Source organism: Artemia sp. Qi Xiang Cuo, chromosome 13 (genome assembly GCF_049724085.1).
Source record: "Artemia sp. Qi Xiang Cuo chromosome 13, ASM4972408v1, whole genome shotgun sequence".
NCBI lineage: Eukaryota > Metazoa > Arthropoda > Branchiopoda > Anostraca > Artemiidae > Artemia > Artemia sp. Qi Xiang Cuo.
The window spans coordinates 44542888-44564082 of record NC_142806.1 but is presented as its reverse complement, the minus strand read 5'-3'; the positions used below and the strand labels follow the sequence as shown (position 1 = coordinate 44564082).

The 21195-nt window shown below is 35.3% G+C and overlaps 1 protein-coding gene across 1 annotated transcript in view; it reads left to right on the top strand.

Moving 5' to 3' along the window:
- LOC148945325 (uncharacterized) overlaps positions 1–21195 on the top strand; it is a 102404-nt gene that overhangs the window by 58773 nt on the left and 22436 nt on the right. The window contains exons 5-7 of the mRNA XM_089098529.1: positions 11385–11614; positions 14131–14288; positions 17052–17192. Of these exons, the coding sequence (XP_088954655.1) occupies positions 11385–11614; positions 14131–14288; positions 17052–17192 (529 nt within the window). The remainder of the gene's footprint in view (positions 1–11384; positions 11615–14130; positions 14289–17051; positions 17193–21195) is intronic.

The window sequence follows — 21195 nt, the reverse complement described above, 5'->3', positions numbered from 1 at the left end:
TGTATATATACCCTTACACGTTAATAAATCATACATTTAATCATCGGGGAAACGCTGTTTGAGGAGGGGGAAGCTATAAAAATTGTCACTTTTCTGTAACTGAAACAATTGACTTAAAGATTTGGGGAAGAAGCTGAAAGAGTCTAAAAAACGGATTTTAGTCAGGCACGTGTTACCCTTGTCAGACTGTTTTCCACATGAATTCTAGCAGCAGTAGATTCTCCGATGATTTGGGTATGATATTATATGAAAAAGAACCATCTATCCATGCTTCATCTACAACTCCCCCATTGGCAATGCGGGCCAACTCCGGAAGAACAAACTTTAAGTCCTAATTGGAATTGTGTATAAAAACAGGTACGAAATATTGTTGTCTAACGTTTAAATTGCATGACTGGTGTGCTACCACTCTAAAGTTACTCCCCCCTCGATGTAATGTCCTGCCATAAATGATCATGGTCGATCAACGTCCTCTTGCCCCCCGTCCCCACACCGTCCTAGGATTCCCCCTTGCAAACCCAAAACCCATGTTACTAAGTTTACTAGCCATTAGTTCTTGTGGTGATATGTACATCAGATCGTTTGTATAACGAAGGTGTAACCTCGCACAATTCACTGTTTTGATTATACTGACCAATGCCGAGGGCATGCAGTCTTCACTGTGACTAAACATCTCCACTATATCCAACATTTGTATGGTATTATTGGAATCTCGTTGCGCGTGAGCGTAAGAGACCCCTATGGCTTCATGTATTTTAACACGATTTGAATTTGACGGATCGCACACGTCTGTCAGTTTAGCCTCACAGTCCGAAGCGATCTTATTGCTCTGCAGGAGCGTGTTTTGAAAATTTTTAAAACGTAAGATCGCTCTATCTCCGCTTACCGTCTCCACAGCCTGGTATCGATGACGTTTACAGTGTTTCATGTGATCCTTTAACTTTATATCAGAGCGAAATATTGAGAGGCATGTTGGACGGTAATAACACACACCTTCCCACTTTTTACCCTCCCGCAAAACCCTACTAATATCCGTAATTGGATTGAAATGACCAATTGAATCGGAGTCTGTGGGTGGGGTGTATAGAAGCCACACCCAATGTTCTACTGATTCAATTGAAGGATCCCGCACTGGAAATAATACACCCTTCTTATCCGAACGCTGACCCTCTTCAAATTCTGGTTCATACTGCAACACCGTGAAACCAATATTTAAATGTGCATTAGCCCGCTCGAAAATATCTATTCCTTTTAATGTCACGGGAAATTGATCTTTTAAACAATTAAAATCTACTTTGGGGAACTTTGAACCCTCCCTATCATTAACTGCCATTTCATCCAACTTTTTTCTTAGATGCATCTATTTAAAGAGGTCTGTATGCGGCAATTAAAAATGCATACTTGAAACACTGCAGCCTCGTATCGAAACAGATTCGTTGTATCCCCTTAGACCCCTCTAAATCTGAATGATATTTAATTCAATATTCCCCGCTCCCCCTCTTACAATAAAATCCTTTTTAAACCTACAAATATTAACATTTAAACTTTCAATAAATAAAACCACAGATCCACTACCCCCCTTGTGATAATTTTCCCACTTAATTTGAATACTATTAGCCCAATTTAGAAAAACTGCCCCGTAATTTGATAAATGCGGGTGAATTGCCAACATCTCTTTATGCAAGTATTTCGAATACATCTCACCTGCACTTTCATTTAAAAAAAATATTTTTAGTCCTATTGATGCTTTTAAACTGACCCCCACTCCCCAAACCCTCATTTTTTGTTCAAGAATGGCTCGAATATTATCAGTATATGAATTTGTAATGGCCGAGGGATCTGTTATTATATCCCCTAACCATAGAGAGTTGAAGGGGTCACCGAATTTGGCACTGTAGACCAATGTGTGGTGCAAGGCAGAGTTGGACAGAAAAAATCCGGAAGAGGGGATACTGTTGCTGTTGTATTACTACTACTACCGATATCTTTAAGTGGAATGGTGGAGGGTGACAGGGAATTGTTAATAACACCATCACTCCCAGTCTATTCAATAACATTGGGGGAATATGGCATGAGGCAGTCCTCTAGTACATATTCCAAGGTGTTTGGGGACCACTGGCCGAGCCAGCCTATTTTGTCCTGTGATGGAATTTCGTTATGAGGACCCGGTTCAGATGCACTAGTAACATCACCTAAATGCTCACGCATAAGACTATCTGCCCACCCCGGATCCTCAAGTATGTCAATATCACAGGTTAAGTCGTCTAGGCTAGCCATTTCCCCAAAAACATCATTGAGGAAACCCCTATGCCACTCCATACTCTCTAGAACTAGTGTAGGTTCATCACTGAACTCCGTTGGTGGTGAAAGAATTGGTCCTGTGAATTCACGTGTTTCATCACTCAATGCTGGCGGTGGTGCTATATCATTAATAAGTAGAAAAAAAGTTTTATTTTTTATGTGAAATAACCATTATTTTTTATAAAGCTAATAAACAAAATCAATGTTTCGGAGTCATTGTCCCACCCCCACCACCACCTGAAAAATTAAAAGAAGAAGAAAAAAAAGTTAAAATGCCATGTCTTTCATAGTTAAACGAGAACTAGTTAAAAAAATATATATTGTTTTAGTCAGGAAAATGAACTCTTATTCCTAGGAGATAAGTTAGAACAAAACGATGACATATAAAACTAATGGTTTTATTACGAAAATTTTTAGACTAAAAACGTGAAATATGGGTCCAATTCGAGTGCTTGACCCTCATGAATATAACTCTCAATAAAATTTAAGCATCGTTCAACTGATGCAGTATACTGTATGAACCCTTGCTATTCAGCTTTGGTTATTGGACACGAAGCCCATATATCAATGGGTGGTGTTGGAGTAAATTTCTCGATATTCTGGACTATCCTATGTCATTTTGCAACAGATTTGTTTGAAGTCGTGGACGTAGTTGACCTGGACGAAATAAATCATCGTAAGAGAGAAGAACTTTTTTTTCCATCCATATCAACAATAAAAGCGCAATTAAAATGACGGATGCTCCTTTGTAGAGCCCCCCCGTGAGTGTCCCTCGGGAACCAGGAGCTCCCTTAGGTGTAGGAGCTTTAAAGCCCTTCCGAGCTGGGGTGTTGGAGTTCACAATACCGTTCAAATATAACACCCTCAAGTTTTTTTTCGGAAACACCTTTTAAAATGCCCCTAACTGTTTCCTCGAAATAATTGCTAGAAATGGGTTCGCCCAAATAATGTTTCTTGACATCACTGTGAAGACATAATTGGAAATTAGTAAAATACCTTTTTCCTGTGTTAATATATCTTATCGGAGATAGACATCCTGTTATTTAAAGCCCACTTTGCAAGTCGCACTTAAAATTCAAATTATACCTGTCGGGGGGATTAAAAATTCAGGTGTAGTGATGGGAGATTTTGATAAGCGCCGGAATGCGCAAAAGCTTAGTGCAAAAACATATAGCAGTTTAAGAATGGTTCTCAATTGTAAAATAGTGAATTTTCTGTTTTTATATAGTTAGTTTGTTTAAAGGACTATTGGATTACTGCATTAGAAAACGTCTTGGTTAGAAGAGAAGTTAGAGGTAAGGTTTTTTAGAAATGTATGATAAGCTATTTCAGTGTTATAAGCATTCCTTTATATACTGCTAATTTGGTTAATGAAATAAAATGAAATATGATTATTATAGAATAGTTTAGAAACAAATTTAAGTTTCACTCATCAAAAGTTATGCGCTTAAGAAATTGTGTCTTATGTTTGAAAAGAGTAAAAACAAAAATTATATATATATACTGAAAAAATATAATTATGCTGCTACATAAGAAACCCCTGACCAAAAATGTAAGAGTTAAACCGCATTATGATGAATAAACTTATTTGGGGCATTATGAGACGCAGTCCAATCTCTGTTCAATTTCCTTCCAGTTTGCATAGGCCTAACGCTGGCGTGAGAGGGCCCTGGCATCATAAGTTGTGTGGTCGTTGGCTGGTCCAGATCATGTGTAATTCTACCAGCATATTTGATAATAGATGGCCTTGCGGCTTGCATGAATGTAGCTTCACTCCATCTTGGTTTCTTTTCCAAAGGGGGGTAATTGCACGTATCCTCTTCCTTAAAAAGAAGGCAAAATGTAATATGAAAAAAAAAATCCCCTTTTTCAATTTTGTTGGATAAATGCTTAAGATGTCAAATTTTGCCCTCCTCCTCCTCTTGTTTAAAGGCAAAAATTTTATTGCTCATTAAGGCGTGATGTATATAATGGCTTAAAGGTGTTCCCTATATAATATATCGCGTGGGTTCCAGCTAATACAACAGTACCGTAATATTTTACTACAGGCCAAAAAAAGTAGTTATTTTTCGGCCGTTTACGATCGTTTATAGCACCAGGCTGAAATTGGTCCTAGATGAAGATGTTAATACTAATCAGGGCCTAATTTAACATTGTATTATTAAAGAATATGGCCCAAAACCAGTTGCTGTGACATGTTTTTACATTTAATAGTTTGCATACAAATCCTCCTTTTCCCTTTTATGAAGATCTCGATGGAGGGGGGATTGCTCATATAGCCCTCTCCTAATGTACGCTACCGCCTACAAACAATACAGGAAAAAAAATCTTTTTAAATTACGACTGATAAAAGAAGTGACTTTGGGGGTTATGATCTGGTCTAACACGTACTGGAGATTTTAATGTTGAAACAATATTTTTCTCCAAAATGCCTTTAAAAGATCCTTCATTCACCTTATAAGCTCGAGTTGGCTATACCCCCACAAATTGTACAATAGAGACCATATCTTTTACTATTTCTTAAATCACCTTAAATATCTAGATAACGGCATCTTTTATTTTTAAAACTGGAACTGGGTTTATAAGCTTTGAGTTATCTGAGGTTCCAACTACTCTGTACTGCAAAAACTCTGGATAAACTGCAAAAACTGAAAAACTGCAAAGTAGTACTCTGTACTACTCTGTAAATGCACCAAAAATGACCAAAAATATGACATTAAACATCACTCAGAAGCAATCTGAATCAGAAGCCATGCAGGCACTCGTAGTTGCAGATTTTCTGTACCCTTTTCCAGTATTTTGCCAGTTGGCGTATGTCACCATTCTCATGGGGGATTCCAGTCCTTGGTAATGACTCGTTTAGCACCCAGAACAGCATTAAGAGCTGTAAAGTCGAGTTTTTATAGCAAGAGCCTGTGAAATTTGACTCCCAAAACTATCAATCTCTTTGTAACACGCAAGCTTTTCATTCAAACCGGAAAAATACAACATGTTTGGAAAAAGCTTGTTTCTGAATGATAAAGAACTGTTTTTCAAAACAATTAAAACTTGTAAACATAGCTGTGGAGGAGAGATTTTATTTACATAATGGAAAAAAGCGTGCTTTGCCATTTCTATCGAATATACTCATCATATTCTTAAGATTTTGTATTGTTGGAGGGGAGGGGCTAAGTGCCCCCTGAAATTTGAATTTACTAGTAAAACGTTTTTTTTTTGTTTTTTTTTGGGGGGGGGAATAATAGAATGAAAAGTGTAATCACATTGAAAATTGACGAATCCATTGTTTTCAAAGTTAATAATATATAGTGTAATATAATCAATGTGTTAAAACATAATGAAAAACGGAATGCAGTGTATGGACATTATATAGGGTTTTTGCTTGAGTACATTATAGCTTGCCAAGTTTTTTAAAAAAACGACTAATCAAGTTATCATATGGAGTAACCACCAGCTTTCTCTAACCGATTGACACACAAAAAAATGAGTGTCACATTAGAAAACCTGTCTGCTAAGGCATGTACCGTTCATTGTAATAGGTGACTGACCCGTGGTAAGGCATATTACGCAATCACTGGCTGGATTCCCTATTGCCTTACTACTAACGTCGTTCCTTACTTTCAGTTAAAAAAACTTGTTTTTTTTTAATTAGCGAAAAGGAGATATGTTGAAGGACATATTCTTCCTTTATATGGAGTTTCTAAATTTTATTCAGCTTTGTTATTGTTTAAGTTTGCGCGTGGATTATTACCACAATGTTTCGCTCAAATATTCCTGGTTGGATGTAACATCCACGAATACTCAACCAGAACAGCATCCCAGATAAGATGACTTCAGGCTTTAACACGAAGATTATTCTTCTCTATCCGTTACGTTAGACCAGGGTTTTATAATAGTTTACCAAATGAATTATTAGTTGAAGAAAATACTGCTAGTTTTAGGAGTAGTTTAAAATCTCTGTGTTTTGGAGGTTAAAATCTCTGTTTTGGAGAATACAATATTTCTTAGCGATTTTCCCTCGGGTGGTTTCTCAGCTGTATTTTTTTTGTGGTTTTGAGAGGGTGATAGTGAGAGAATGGTGATAATTAGTTATTGTTTGGTTTTTATTTATGAGTCACACTAAGTTGCAGGTTATGAGTCACACTAGGTTGTTCCGTATCTTTTTTTATTTTACTTTTTTTTATTTAGTATTGTTTTCTGTTGTTAATAGTGATGTAAATATCAGGGTTACTTTGAAGGGTGTATAGCCTAAACAAGTTTGCTTCTGGCGGTTGATGTATTCATTTGTTTAATGTAAATAAAACCCTGATTAAGTTATTAAGTAATTGTAATTACTTGTAAAGCTAAGAGCATTAAGATGAAAATAGCAAAAGTATGTAAAAATAGAGGTTATCAAAAAGATATATCAGCAACGTCATAGCAATGGCTAACTGTATTAATATGAAAATTCCAGGACTTAATGAGAATGATGTTCAAATCACCAAAAGGCAATACATTTACTATTAATATTACCACAACAGCTGCTGTAACTAATGATGCTAAGGGATTTAAGGTGAAAATTTTAGGGAACGTTTAGGTGGAGTTTCAATTAAACGAACAAACTATATGCATGAAGGTGTTCAAAAGAGTATATAAGCAATATCATAGGCAGCGTCGCTCTATAATAGCTAGAAATATCATTGATACTTTTAAATGAAATAACTCGATTCAAGATTAAAAGTTCTAGTGCCCTTTTTAAGAATAAAAAGAGATTGGAAGGCAAGCAGCCCTCCTCTCAAGCCATTCATTTTCCAAACATTTCCAATCAAAATTTTGAGACAGTAATTTTGTTCAGCATAGCAGAAGAGTCCAGCAACTATGTCTCTAGGGATAATGGGTATGTCAACCCCCCACAATTATGTAATGGGCCCATTACGCTTTAAAACTCAATGTTGCCTTAGGATTAAGTCAAAAGGCATTGTGTATATGGTTGCCAATAAGACACCTCAGTAATATATCAAGAACGACTGGGGGTATTAATTTGAACTCTGGGGCTACTAATTTAGTTACTTCTGCTCTGATGATTTAAATAAATAGAAAGAGTGTAGGTGTATCCAGGTTGTCGAAGAACATAGATAGAATCTTTTGGGAACGATATTAGGTTTTATTTTTTAGGTGAACTTGAGGAGGTATAAAATTAAATTAGACAACACTATTTCTGTCAGGATTAAAAATTGTTGAAAGAAGTTTCTCCAACATACAAATAGCCAGCCAAACTATTGATTCTTATTGAAAAAAAGAAAATATATAAATATTTTGTTTTTCCATGAAAAAGACTATCTCAATAAAAACCGAACAGAAATAGATTTTTAAAACTTTTTCAAAGTTTTTTTTTCAAGAAAAGTAAAGAGCAACACTAACCTAAAAAAAAAGCAGAAATAAAGATGAATAACCTTCCAAGCATAAAACTACCACCAATCACCATCAATAAATAAATGAAACTCAAAACGAACAGAGATTATAATAAATAATCAATCCAAACTCAAACCAAGTAAAATTAACATGAGTGGTGCTGACAACCCACATGCCTTCTCAAAGCCAGAACATAATTTTCACTTTACTGAAAACGAAATACGCTTACAATGTTTTTTTTTTTTTTTTTACTTTAATAAATTAAAACTATTAAAATTAAAGGAATAAATATAAGTATATATATATATAGGCCTATATTAAACTGACAATCCGCGGTCATTTGCATTTTCTCAGTAAAGTGTAAATTATGTTCTGGTCTTGAGAAGGCATAGGAGTTTTCAGCACTATTAATGGTAAGTTTTGGTCGTTTGAATTTGACTCAATTATTTAGTGAGAACGTTCTGAGTTTCATTCATTTATTGATTGTCGTGGGGGGTAATTTTACACTTGGAAGGTTATTTGCCTTTATTTCTGCTCTTTTTTGGCTTAGTAGAGCTCTTTACCTTTCTTTGAAAACCTTATTTGTGAAATTTTTTTTTAAGTTAATTTCAAGTTAGGAGCGATTTGTGACATAAGGGTGTAAGGCCCGAGCTGCTTACCATCTTGATTGGGTTAAGTGACGGCCATCATAAAGCCTGCAAATTTTAGCTTGCTGCATCAGCTAAGAGGACTGCACATTCTTTTTTTTTGGGGGGGGGGGGTTCTTAAGGGGCCCAGTAAGGGGTCAAAATTTATTCTTCTTGATTTATTTGAAACTTACCACCGTAAGTCCCTGGGACAAGGGAAAAATACTTGGCTGATCGGATTTTAAGTTATACGCAGAAGAGCCAAAAGAACCTAAATAAAAGCGAAGAATTTTGATAAAACAGGTTGCATTGATTCGTGACATTAGAAACTTATGGCAATATTTTTCTGTGTTTACCACGAAACAGTCTACAATTTTCTATAGTCTACTCCCTGAAATAGTATTTTGTGTGTATGGTCCCACTCCTAATGTTTAAGGTCATTCGATTCCTTATAAATTATTTTGTGAGCCTCAACATTGACTGGCCGTCTCAAAGACAATGTAAAATTAGCAATTTTTCCCTGCACCACAGGGAACTCCCAAACCAGCCAGGCCGCTCAACTGATATTTCCTTAAAGGTTGGGCTAAAATTAATAGGGAGACTTAAACTTTTCAACAATTAAAAAAAAAACTAACAAAAGGCTAGTTAATAAAGAAAAAATAAAGAAAAACATAATTTTAGACTAATTGATAAGCAAAGCGCTGCCTATTCAATGTGCCTAAAGCATAAATAATACATCTCCTGTGACAGTAAGGCTTTCAATCAAAGCGGGTAGCACCACAGGATACTCCCACAGCTATCAAATTACTCGAATGATATTTTCCTTTAGCTGATTTCTAACATTTTCCTTGGAAGTATACTTAAACATTTTTAGGGACTGCTCTTTTCTGAATTTAAAAAGAAGATTATGCTGCATTTAATCGAAAAAACAACATTCTCACTTTCATGATGTAAGTTTCATTTAATCGGGATATCTATATCGCCGGCACAAAACGGGTGAAATTAAGTGTTTTCTTAGGATTTCCAGGAATGTATATTTGGTTCTTAGTTTCTGATGCTTATTCGAATCTCTTATCTAAGCTTTACTGCTTTTTTTTTAGCAAGACTGCCCAATCATAATCTAAACTGTTTGGCCACACAAACTAAAAAAGTTCATAATAGAAAAAATGGGGCAATTCTTTAAGGTAACACATCGTCTTACCTACTCACAAAACAGCAATTCGGTCAGTACTAAGAACGGAATTCTATTCAGAGAAAACTAAAATAATCTATATAGGTAAATATCGGGCACTAATTTGGGTTGAATCAATTTATGGCACCTGAAAAGGGGCCCAAAAATTGGTTTCATCTCTACTAAGCATGCTCTACATCTCTACTACTCTACATCTTTGCGAAACTTAAGGGGTATGTAGACAAGGCCAGGTAGACCTCAATCAAAACAAAGGCTTGGAAATTTGGTTGTATCGATGGGTGATGGCTGTAACAGTGCTACAAGTTTATTTTCTCCTGTTCTCTTAACTCACTAGGTATAAAGACAGGAACAAAGGGATGTCAATAAAGACAAAACTGTTGATTTTTTTTTTTACAAAACTTTGTATTGATTCACGACGCCTGTAATAGGCCTATATTTCTTTTGTATCCGATCAGCTAGCAACATACGGGGCGTATACACTAGACAAAACAATTTTAGAGAAGAAAAGATTTCGAAAAAAAGGTTTGTATGAATTCGTGAAACACCAAAATTGGTCAAAGCTAGTTTTTCTTTGTCTGGTAGCGAACTTTCATTGTAAGTATGCTTGACCACGGGGACCTTAATTAGGAAAACAATTTTTGCATAAAAATTTGGTTGTATCGATCATTTGCATGACTTTTTTTTATTTGCCGATAGAATTGAAAAATTCAGGATATTTAAATGAACGCAGGGGAACCTACTTTAAGACGATAATTAAGGAGCAAAGTTGGTATATATAAATATATATATATATATATATATATATATATATATATATATATATATATATAATATATATATATATATATATATATATATATATATATATATATATATATATATATATATATATATATATATATATATATATATATATATATATATATATATATATATATATATATATATATATATATATATATATATATATATATATATATATATATATATATATATATATATATATCCAAGGATGTTCAAGGAATGGTATCGACCTTTTTGTCTTAATGAAGGTCTCCGCCACTTTATCAAAGGAATGAGTTCAGCCTTATAGAAAACAAAAAATTACGTATATTTCCAATTCATATGAATAAAACTCCCGCTCACCATCCATCCTAAATTATATAGTAAAAATATGAATAAAAAACTATTGTGCAAAATTACTACTGATTGAGTTTCTTATGCATTTGACTGAACATTCAAGTTTTGCCCAAAATTTAAATCACAACTCAACGTTTAGTTTTTAAGCAGAGTCAAAATAAAAATTCAGAACTAATATTAAAATTAATCCATAATAAAACTTGGTAGATTAAAAAAGAAAAAACTAATTTATAAAACTATTTTCCAAAATAAATAGGGGTTCAAAGAAAAGTAACGAGCTATATTAAAACCTCACGCTGTAATTCTTCTAAAAACGTACAGAAATTAATATAAATGAAAAAAAGGAAACATAGAACAGGAATGAAAATTTATATAACAGATAATAGGCTACTATGGATCAATAAATTAATCTTAAAACGCTCAGACATTTAAATGAATAATCAGTTGACATCTTGAACGAACAAAAATACCAAAAATAAGAGAAGAGCTACCACCTCCCTATTTGGGATTTATTTTCTTAGGAGCAATGAATAACAATACCTGAGTCATTTTAATTACATGGTAAGTGTTGACAAAATTGTAAACGTATTCTGGGAAGTCAAGCTAGTTAACATCGCGTTGTTGTAAGTGAAAAAAAAATATACTAATTTTAATAGTTCCTGTAAAAGTAGGCTTTATAAAATTACAGTACAAAACAAAAAATTCAAAAAATCTGATTAGAATTGTTTTCTTTGTAGCTGACCAAGAGCAACAACTGGCATGGCTTGAAAACCCTGGTGCAGCTGTCGAAGGATGGAATCAACACGTTTTAGTTACTATGGGACCAGATGTACATTTCAGAACACTGGAGTTAACTTCCAATGGTGACACTTATGACTGCATTTTAGGAGGGGAATTTTGGCAACAAAAAGTGACGCTCTATTTTATTGATAAAAGTGCACCTGGTGGCTGGAACGATCCTCTTAATGTACGTACATGAATCGACTGATCTTGTGTTTGCTCTACATTGTTTTAAGTAAAAAAAAAACTAGTAAGGAGCAAGATTAAAACTTAAAACGGACATAAATTATTCTGTATATGAGGGGGGATGCCTCCTCCTCAATACCCCTCTCTTCATCCTAAAGTTTTTTAGTACTTTTAAAAATGTTATCGATTCTAATCGAACGGTCCTTGGATTTCAGGAGTCGTTCTTAAAGAATTGAAAAACAGGTCGAACTTTAACGTAAAGAGCGAGATATTGAAGAAAGTCATCCCCCCTCATATACGGAATAATTTTGGTTCGTTTTAAGTTTTAATGTTCCTTCTCACTTCCAGTAGAAAACATTGCTTTTTTTGTTTAATTTTTTATCGTTTTTCAAATAATTCCTGGAAATCCACCTCCCTCTCAATGGAAAATTCCTCCCCCAAGAGTTCCTCCGTGGGAATTTCCTCCCACTTAAAATCCTTCCTCTCGGGAAATTATCCCCGGACAATTCCATCTTCGCTGCAACTTTGCCCCAGAAATTTTTTTGCGAATGATTCCGCCATAAAAATTCTCCTTGGCATACTATCATTTGAAACAGACTTTTTTTTTTGGCTAATTTCTGATCGTTTTTCAGTTCTTGGCGGAATTCCCCATTGTGGAAAATTTTCCCGGAAATCCTCCCTCCCCCAAATAGAAAGTTTCTCCAACAGAAAATGTCCCCAATGAGAATTTCTCCTGGTAATAATTCCCCCAAAGATAATTTCTCCCGATGAAATTCCCCCCTCCACGAAAAAAAAAACAGAGAATTCAAACTTCACTGAAAATTTCCTCCGGACAATTCCCCAGAAAATTTCCACATGTTAATTTGAGTCACCAACGAGAAATATAAGATGACAAATCTAAACCTAAAACAAAATCTAACTAAAAACTAAACTAAATCTAAACTAGCAGAAATCTGAGCGAGAGCAGTAGTGTCGACTTAGTAAATAGTGGTTTGACTTCAGTGTATTCTTATTTATTTGTTGTTGTTTTTTCTGGCTACTTATTGTATAACGGTTTACACCGAATTGTGCATGCATGGGAGAAGCATTGGTCTTTTACTTAATTAGTCATCGCTACTGCTTTAATTTTGAATGAATTGGGTTACAAAGTAGGCCTTCGGCCTTTCCCCTTGTCACCTATTGGTCGGCTTTATATTGGGAAGTTGGGCACTTGCCACTTTGCTGGAACTGGAACCGCAAGAGAATTTTCAATCTGCATGATTGAAGGTTCGAAGTAATCTCTTAGTCTCTCGAATATACCTTATCTTGCCCATCGTTAGCTTTATAGCCTTTCAAATTGTATTATTGGAGGTAAAAAGAGGGATTATGACTCTTCCATCGCCTACACCCCCTTTTTTGCATAAAGATTAGCATGTTGTTCGTTGGTTCAACGGGAACCCTTTGAGGACTTTGAATCTAATGACTGAGCCATGTAGTCAGCCCATTAATCCTTCAAAACCAAACACTCATCCCCAATAATTATCCTTTTAGCAGAAAGTTGGGGATGTTGCTGCTTGCCCAAACCAGAGTCATACATACATTTTCAATTGTATGATTGAAAATCCGTCTCTCCACCCACCCCAAATTTTCCTTTGCAGATAGACTTAAAAATTCGTTGTACGCAACTGCAGTTCCTCAAATACGTTAGAGAATATTTATAATTTGCTATTTTAAAAGGACTTTTTTTTCATCATTTTTTTCCCCCTCCATTTCATCTCATCGAAAAGTGTACAAAACAGACACTCAAAGTAAAACTTAAAAATCAGGAATGTTTGAGGCAGTCTATTTGATTTTCAGTAGAATTTAAATGACAATATAACCTTTAGAATGTTTATGGGTTGGATTCTGCTGTTGTTTGTAGAAAGTTACTAATATTTTTTTATTTTAATCTATAATTGTCTTAGGATTTTGTTTTATCTATTCATAACAAATTTCTGTTTATTCATATGCTTAGCCTAATTGTTAAATTTAATTGCTGCTCGTTTCAGGCTTTATTTATTAATTTTTGCAGTTTTTGTCAATTTTAAGTTTTAAACTTGCTTTTTACCTTCCAAGGAAATGCTTTGTTTTTCTTTAAATTTAGTTTAACTAGTGCAACTAAATGGATATTTGCTAAATCGATGCTAAATCCTTTGAAAAATTGCTTTTGGAAAATGTCCTTTGAATTAATACAAGAAAAAGGGCACTACTACCTATAAGATGTACGAAATATTTGACTCTGTTCAATATATTATATTTTAAAATTTTACGCCAAGGAGTCCCATACACCTCCAACTGAGTATATGTTTTCGCCAGGATCCATAGCTTTGAGCTTTAAAAAGTTGGGTCTACTCAAATGCCAGTACTTTGCTATATAACGGCTGTAAACGGACCCAGAGCCAAAGCCCCTTCTTCGGTGGAATTTTGCCCACTCCAAATCACAACTCACACTATATCCTTTTAAATAGTTTACTTGAAGTGATAACATAACTATTTTAGATTCAATCAATTATCATTGACGACACCTGCGGTCAAGTTTTTGATGTATATGTTGACGATTTCAACAGAGATGGAAAAATTGAATTCCTTGCCACCGCATACAATACTAGCATCAAGGTTGGGAGTGTTTATGTCTATGAAATCCCCGACTCTTTCCCGTAAGTTTTCCTTTTTCCGTTTATATTAATCAGATACATTAAAATTATTTTGAGATAGCCACTTTGTTCAGCATAATTGAAAGGTCCAAAAACTATGCCTTTGGAATCATTTTATAGACCCGAGGACTTATGCCTCTCAATATCTTTAGCTTACATACCGGTAACACTATGATAATTTTGTACAATGGTGGCTACTTCTGGGGAAAAAAATTACTCTCAATACCCCTGAAAGAGCACATTTGCATTCGTTCCATATTCCCCCCCCCCCTAGAAGTTTCCTCTCAATCTATTAATTTTAAGTTGAACTACATATTGTTTAATATTTCCGAACAACAACCGGAGCACTGTTATGGCTAAACAGTAGCTGTGAATCCAAAAAGGGAATATTGTTTGTTTTAGCCTCAAATACAAATTGTATGCAACCAAACATAAATATAAGTAGGCTACTAGTTTCAACAAATACGATACGAAACCTAATCCTGATACAGCAACCAGCGATAAATATGGTGTGATATTGAATTTCTACTAATTAGCAATGAAATAATTCAGTTTTCGATAAATCATTCTTTACAGAGATGTATATAAATATTGGGAAAGGGCCAATTAGCCAAAAGTGTCACTCCTCAATAATTTAAATGGAGTAGCCTACTAACCAGCCAAGGCAAGCAGCTCCACTGCCTTTTTAGGCTTAGTAAATTCTACTAAACAATTATACCTAATTTTAATAAACAATAATTTGCTAATTTACTAAAGTTTTACTGAGCAATTATGACCTAACTTAGGTCATCGCAAACGTATAAAGTAGGACTGATATTTTTAGCCAAAGGAATCCAAAAAGCCTTCCTAAAATTTAATTAATCATTAAGCTTTTGGTGCCTGGCTCAACTCCTCAGTTAAACTCGTTGTTAGGACTTAAAAATTATAGTCATGTAGTGAACTTGAGGATGTAAATCATTCTCAAATTTCAAAAAAATAGAGAAAACTCAACAAATTGTAGATAGTTTAGTTTCCTAATTAGACAGCTCCTATTGCCGGTAAAGTATGAAAATGAATTAAAATTGACTTAGAGAAACTGACTAAAAACCTTAATTTGTTTCTGTAACATGCTGAACGAGAAAAAATAACAAAGCTACTAAGGAGTAGATGTTAATAAGGGAAAAGGTTTGCATCAACAGTTTACCAAAATCGACAAAAGGCTTTTTAAGACTATAGCCTACAAAATAGCTTCATTTTCAAGAAAAGTTTAAGTTTCAGCTCAAGGTGAGTAGACTACTGCTAAGTACCAAATATTGTTGAAGAAGAATACCTCTGCGACTAAGAATTCTTGAGGCCAACAGAAGTCGAGCAGTTTTGAACTAAATAAAATAATGACACCTTAGTCACCATCTCAAAAACTATTAAAACTTTCTTTCTAAGCAGCGAATTCCTTTACCACTACCTTCATTGACCTTTTTTTTCTCCTAGCTAATATTGTTGTAGCAGAACAGTCTCATACTACTGTCTAAATGTGTGAAAAAACAAAAAAAAAATTAAATCAAAGCACAGACGTACTTTATCTTTAACACCCAAGCGTAAACAATATGTTAACATTATCAAACTATTTCTATTTTTTTTCTATATAGACACAATAGTGTCAAGAATTCACCAGGATCCTGTAGGGTGATACGCATTAACCTACATACAAATCATAATTAAAATAGACTAAATGAAAGAAAAATCTAATTTTCATCAATCTCCCTATCATAAAACATGTTTAAAAGTTTGAACCTATTTAGAAACCTTACAAGACAAAAGAAAGCTCAGCACCAAAGTATAATCACCTATGGAACAAGTACTGACAAAACACTCCAAAAGCGACCCCGCGTACCTCAGCGCCTCTAGACGCAAAATGTTATACTACTTAATCGCTCCGAGTCAAAGTACTTTGCTCCGGCCAATAATTATGCTAGAGCGTGATTCAGGCGACGAGTGACCGGGATGAATTGTGTAACTACGCTTTTTAGTTGCCAGGTTTGCATAGGTATACAAAGGGTCACTTTTTTGTGTGGAGAGGATAGGTTTTGTCAGTACTTGTTCCGTAGGTGATTATACTTTGCTCAGCACGGAACGAGAATCAAAAGCAGTCAAGGGTAACCAACCAGGGGCAACCATTATTAGATGCATAATTTTTTATGAGAGGTATAAGGCCTGCCCAGTGTGTTATTAATTCATCAAGTGCCAAACTATTTGACTCGTAAAATAGGTATTTCATTTATATTTTATTCATATTACAAGAGAATTCAGATCAAATAGAAACTGTTTAACATAAAAATTTCGTTAGTATAGGTGATTTCTTACTTTTTTGCTCTTTTTAAGGAGATGAAGCAGTAGCATATTACAGAAAACTTGGTGATTTATCCTTTAATTTTGTGATGAATTTGGTAAGTGTACTTATGCATGAGTAGGATATTTTTTCTAACGGAAAAGATTTTTTTACTGCCACGGTGTGTTTTTGCCTGTTATTTAGATGGTTTTGGATTTTAAGGAACACAAATATTGCATAAAGAACTTTTTTTTTTTTTAAACAAATCTAAATCTTACTTGAGCTTTCCGATCATGTTAAAGTTGTAACAAATTATGCTTTTATGAATTAGCTATGTGATTTATATATAAAAAAAGGCAAAAAGCAAACTCTGCTTTTGTAAATCTGATTACTATATAGCTGTTTCAGCAGCAGAGCAACTTTTAACCTAGTTAGTAATTCTGAACATATTGTCAATCTAGGGAGGGAAGCTGGAACCGAATTACAATAGCCGATGGATTTGAGCCAAACTATATATTCGGAGGTCAAAGCATGTCTCCTGGATCACCAAAACCATTTTATCCTTCTTTGGCATATGAAAATGAGATTCTTAATGATGGACGGTAAGTTTAAAGGACAAAATTGGTAATGGGAAGGTGACTTAGGCTCTTCAATAGTTTTGCTTTACATGTCAAAGATTTTAAAGTAGAGTGTTAAAACTTATTTATGGATCTGAATTTTTAAAACTGACATAAATTGTTAAATGTTTCTTTTCTTTTCAAGCGTCATACATACTTATTCCTTTTTTCTTAAACCAAAGAAATGAAAATTACCTATTAAAAAACAGAACTGACAACCATAAAAGACTAAAATGTCGTAAGATCCAAATGATATACCTGAAAAACAAATCAGTGCATTTATCTCTGCATGCTCAGTGTAGGTAGACGTAGAGTGATATATAATATTATGAGAAAAGTCACGTAACACCATTGAAATCAGGCTATAACTACTGAAGAACAAAAGTCACCCAGCTGGGATTAGCGTAATCTTTTTTGAAGCAAGAAAAAAAGAAAAAAAAATCGCATCGTGAATACCGTTAAATCAAAATTTAATAATTTTGCTATTACTAATTCTATTCAGTGGTGGATGATACAGATTTTCTTTTCTCAAAAAAAGTTTTCTCTTATTAATTCTGTTTTTTTTTCAGTTATGCTGGTATTAATCGTAACTGTACTAGTACTGAGCCCATTGATGGCTAATCATAGAGTCAATATCCAATTCGCATTGTAATTTTTCACATCTTCTTACTTCTGTGCCTTTATTATTAACCACTCCAGTAGTGGGGATGTAGGCACTTCAAACGGAGCCCTATCCCTTTTCCCATAGGATTCAAGCGCAGCCATGTTTCTAGGCAAGATTCAAACATAGCCCTCTGGCGTCACGGCAGCCATGGGAAAATTAAAATTGGACTTTAAACGGATCCCTCGGACGTCACACCTGTCAAATTCCCACCCTTGGCAAGAGTTCAAAGGTTAGGTTAGGTTACTTGAATTTCTATGACAGCCCTTGGCAAGAGTTCAATGGTTGGGTTAGGCCAGCTGTTTCTAGGTGACAGCTGGAAAGATTTAAAGGATTTCATTTTTATATTATATGATTACTTGGAATGTGGTCCGTATAATACACAAGATTTAATAATAACCACCTAGCCCCTTACCCCTGTTTCTAGCGTATGTTACACCACGCAACACACCCATTTCCCTTAAAGGGCCCAGATAAGTGGAACTACCATCCCCTCGCACCTGCACAGTGCAGTCACCTGTTCTATTAAAGGGAACATACTTGGCAAGACTCCATGACACATCCCTCTGGACTCCACTGACATCTTTAGACTTACCCCGTTTCAAACAGACAGGTCTAATATGCTTGACGCAATTTTGCGTAACCCTAAGGAACCCATGGGGGAATCCTTGGTTGTAGCCCAAACCATACGTAATGATTGTGCAACAGTGTCACGTAATACTTTTTTTCATTAACTTAATGGCGGCACGCACTTTACGCAATGATTGCGCATCCCTCACTGCCAGAGAATACCATTCTGACATTTTTCGCCGAAAACCCTCATGTTTTTCGGCGTTTCTTTTTTCGCCCAAAACTCCCAAAGCTTTATCCCCTAACTTAATGGCGGTAGACACTTTATGTAATGATTGCGCATCCATCACTGCCAGATAATACCATTTTGAGATTTTTTGCCCAAAAGCCTTTCTTTTTCGGCGTTTCATTTTCGCTCGAAACACCGTTCATTTTTTTCTAGAGTTCTTGACCCCACCAGGACACAAAAGGTCATTTTATTCCAATTGTGCAGCGCTCCAAGCAAGTCCACCATGAAACCCTTATCAATATTTTGTATCTTGAACCATATTCTAAAAATAAACTATTGCACGACACCTGAGATTCCCAATTTGTTGGCAAACACTAGAACAACGTGTTTACAGCCAAATTTGATACACTCCGGGGCGTTTTTGCTTTCAAATAAAGGGGAAATGCGTGTCTTACTCCTCCCAAACAAAAATCTTAAAAACACAGACAATGAAAATAAAAACGAATTGACGAGCAGTAAAACACAAAAAAAACACGACAAAAAATTAAAGATGAAAGTGTCATATTATCATATTTGCAAAAAAAGAACCGTGCATTATTGAAAACCGAGACTTCTAACCTAAGACCCAGGTGGATAAGAAGGGGGATGGGAGTGATATTAGATGCAAATTTAAGACATATTAAGAGTGTTTAAGGAAATACCCTTTTTTCATTAAGATAAATTTATGGATATATCACGATATCCTAACAATATCTTCCGGCTCGCACCTAGTAGCCTTCATTTTCAGAGGATGCATTGATAATAGATGTAGATTTTCTTAGGTGTTATTGTGGCTTTAAAATGATAAAGAATAACATGCCAAATTTAAGAAAAGACGAAGGAAAAGGACTCCAGAGGAGGTGGAACCATCTGTGGGGGAGGAGATTCAAGCGTACATTTATTGTTATCAAGCCTCCGTCCACTGCTTGCTGCTGACCTCCGGGGAAGTGTCCAGTCCCCCTGAACGGTTTCTCTTAGCCCAGGGGTACATTTTTCACTAAAATATCCAAACACGGAAAGGAGGGAAAATTCTATTTCGAGAAATTCTTGCTACCATCCACCCCACTTGCTATGGGGGAGTTTGGTCAGTTTTGTTTCATTCCAGGGACGGAATCCAGCCATCCTACACGCAGTAGGGGAGTTTGATCTATGCCTAGTCATTCCTGGGACGGAATCCGGGCTTCGGCTAGGTGATGAAAGAGGCTAAAAACGATCTTGCTCGAGATAACATAAAATGTAGTAATAATATGGAAAATATCATAGAATTTCTACGGCAACCCTCTAACGTCAGCGCACCCCTGTTTCTAGCGCTCAGCTACCAAGATTCGTGCCCATGGCAAAATTCAAATCATTTATACAATCATTAATAACAAAAGTTATACAAAATACCCTTTATTTACCATTTGCGTTACTGAACGTCGGCAAATCCTTGAGATAGCAAAAAGCTGATATGAAATATCGATATCGATATATAGAATATCAAAAGTAAAAATATCAATATATCTATTTATCGATTAATCAAAATATCGCCCAAAACTAGTTAAATCCATCCTTTCAGATTAACTTGATCGCAATCGAAAGTGAAGCGGCTTGTACTTGGGCATTAATAGTGAATTGAAGATACAATGTACCTTAATGAACAAGAATCCAGCCGTGGTCAAATCATAGACAGCGCACTAGCGCTGCTTAAGTAAAGAACGATGTGGGCACAATGTATTATTTATTTTTTTCTTCTTTCTCCATACCCGGGCACTTCGTATCGAAGGAGCTGTCGTAGAAACTTCGAATAGGGCTCATTCGATTGGAAATTGGAGTGGCTAGTGCCCTTTTTAATAGTCGAAAGTGATTGGAGGGCAACTATCCCCCAAGCCATTCATTCCCCCAAAACACATCCGATCAAAATTTTGAGATAGCCATTTTGTTCAGCGTAGTTAATTTCCAGATAGAAAATTTATTTTTGAGGAGGACACTCCCTCACAACCCTCGGGGCAAATCCTTTAAGTTATGCCCTTGGGGCATATATGGTTTTTATAGAAGGTGTTGTCGTAAAAACTTCAAAAAAGGCTCATTCTATTAGAAATTCAAAGGTCTAGTTCCCTTTTTAATAGTCGAAATTAATTGAAGGGCAACTAGCCCCGCCCCCCAAGGCCATCCTTCCCCCAAATATATCCAATCAAAATTTTGAGATAGCTATTTTGTTTAGCGTAGTTGATTTCCAGATAGAAAATATGTTTTTGAGGAGGACACTCCCCCACAAACCTCGAGGCAAGGGTTGTAAGTTATGCCCTGAGGGCATATAAGAACGATGTTGGCACAATGTATCATTTCTTATTTTTTTTGCTTTAGAGCAGGGCACTTCATATCGAAGATGTTATCGTAGAAACTTCAAAAAGGGCTCATTCAATTGGAAATTGGAGTGGCTTGTGACCTTTTTAATAGTCGAAAGTGATTGGAAGGCAACTAACACCCCTTCCAAGTCCATCATTTCC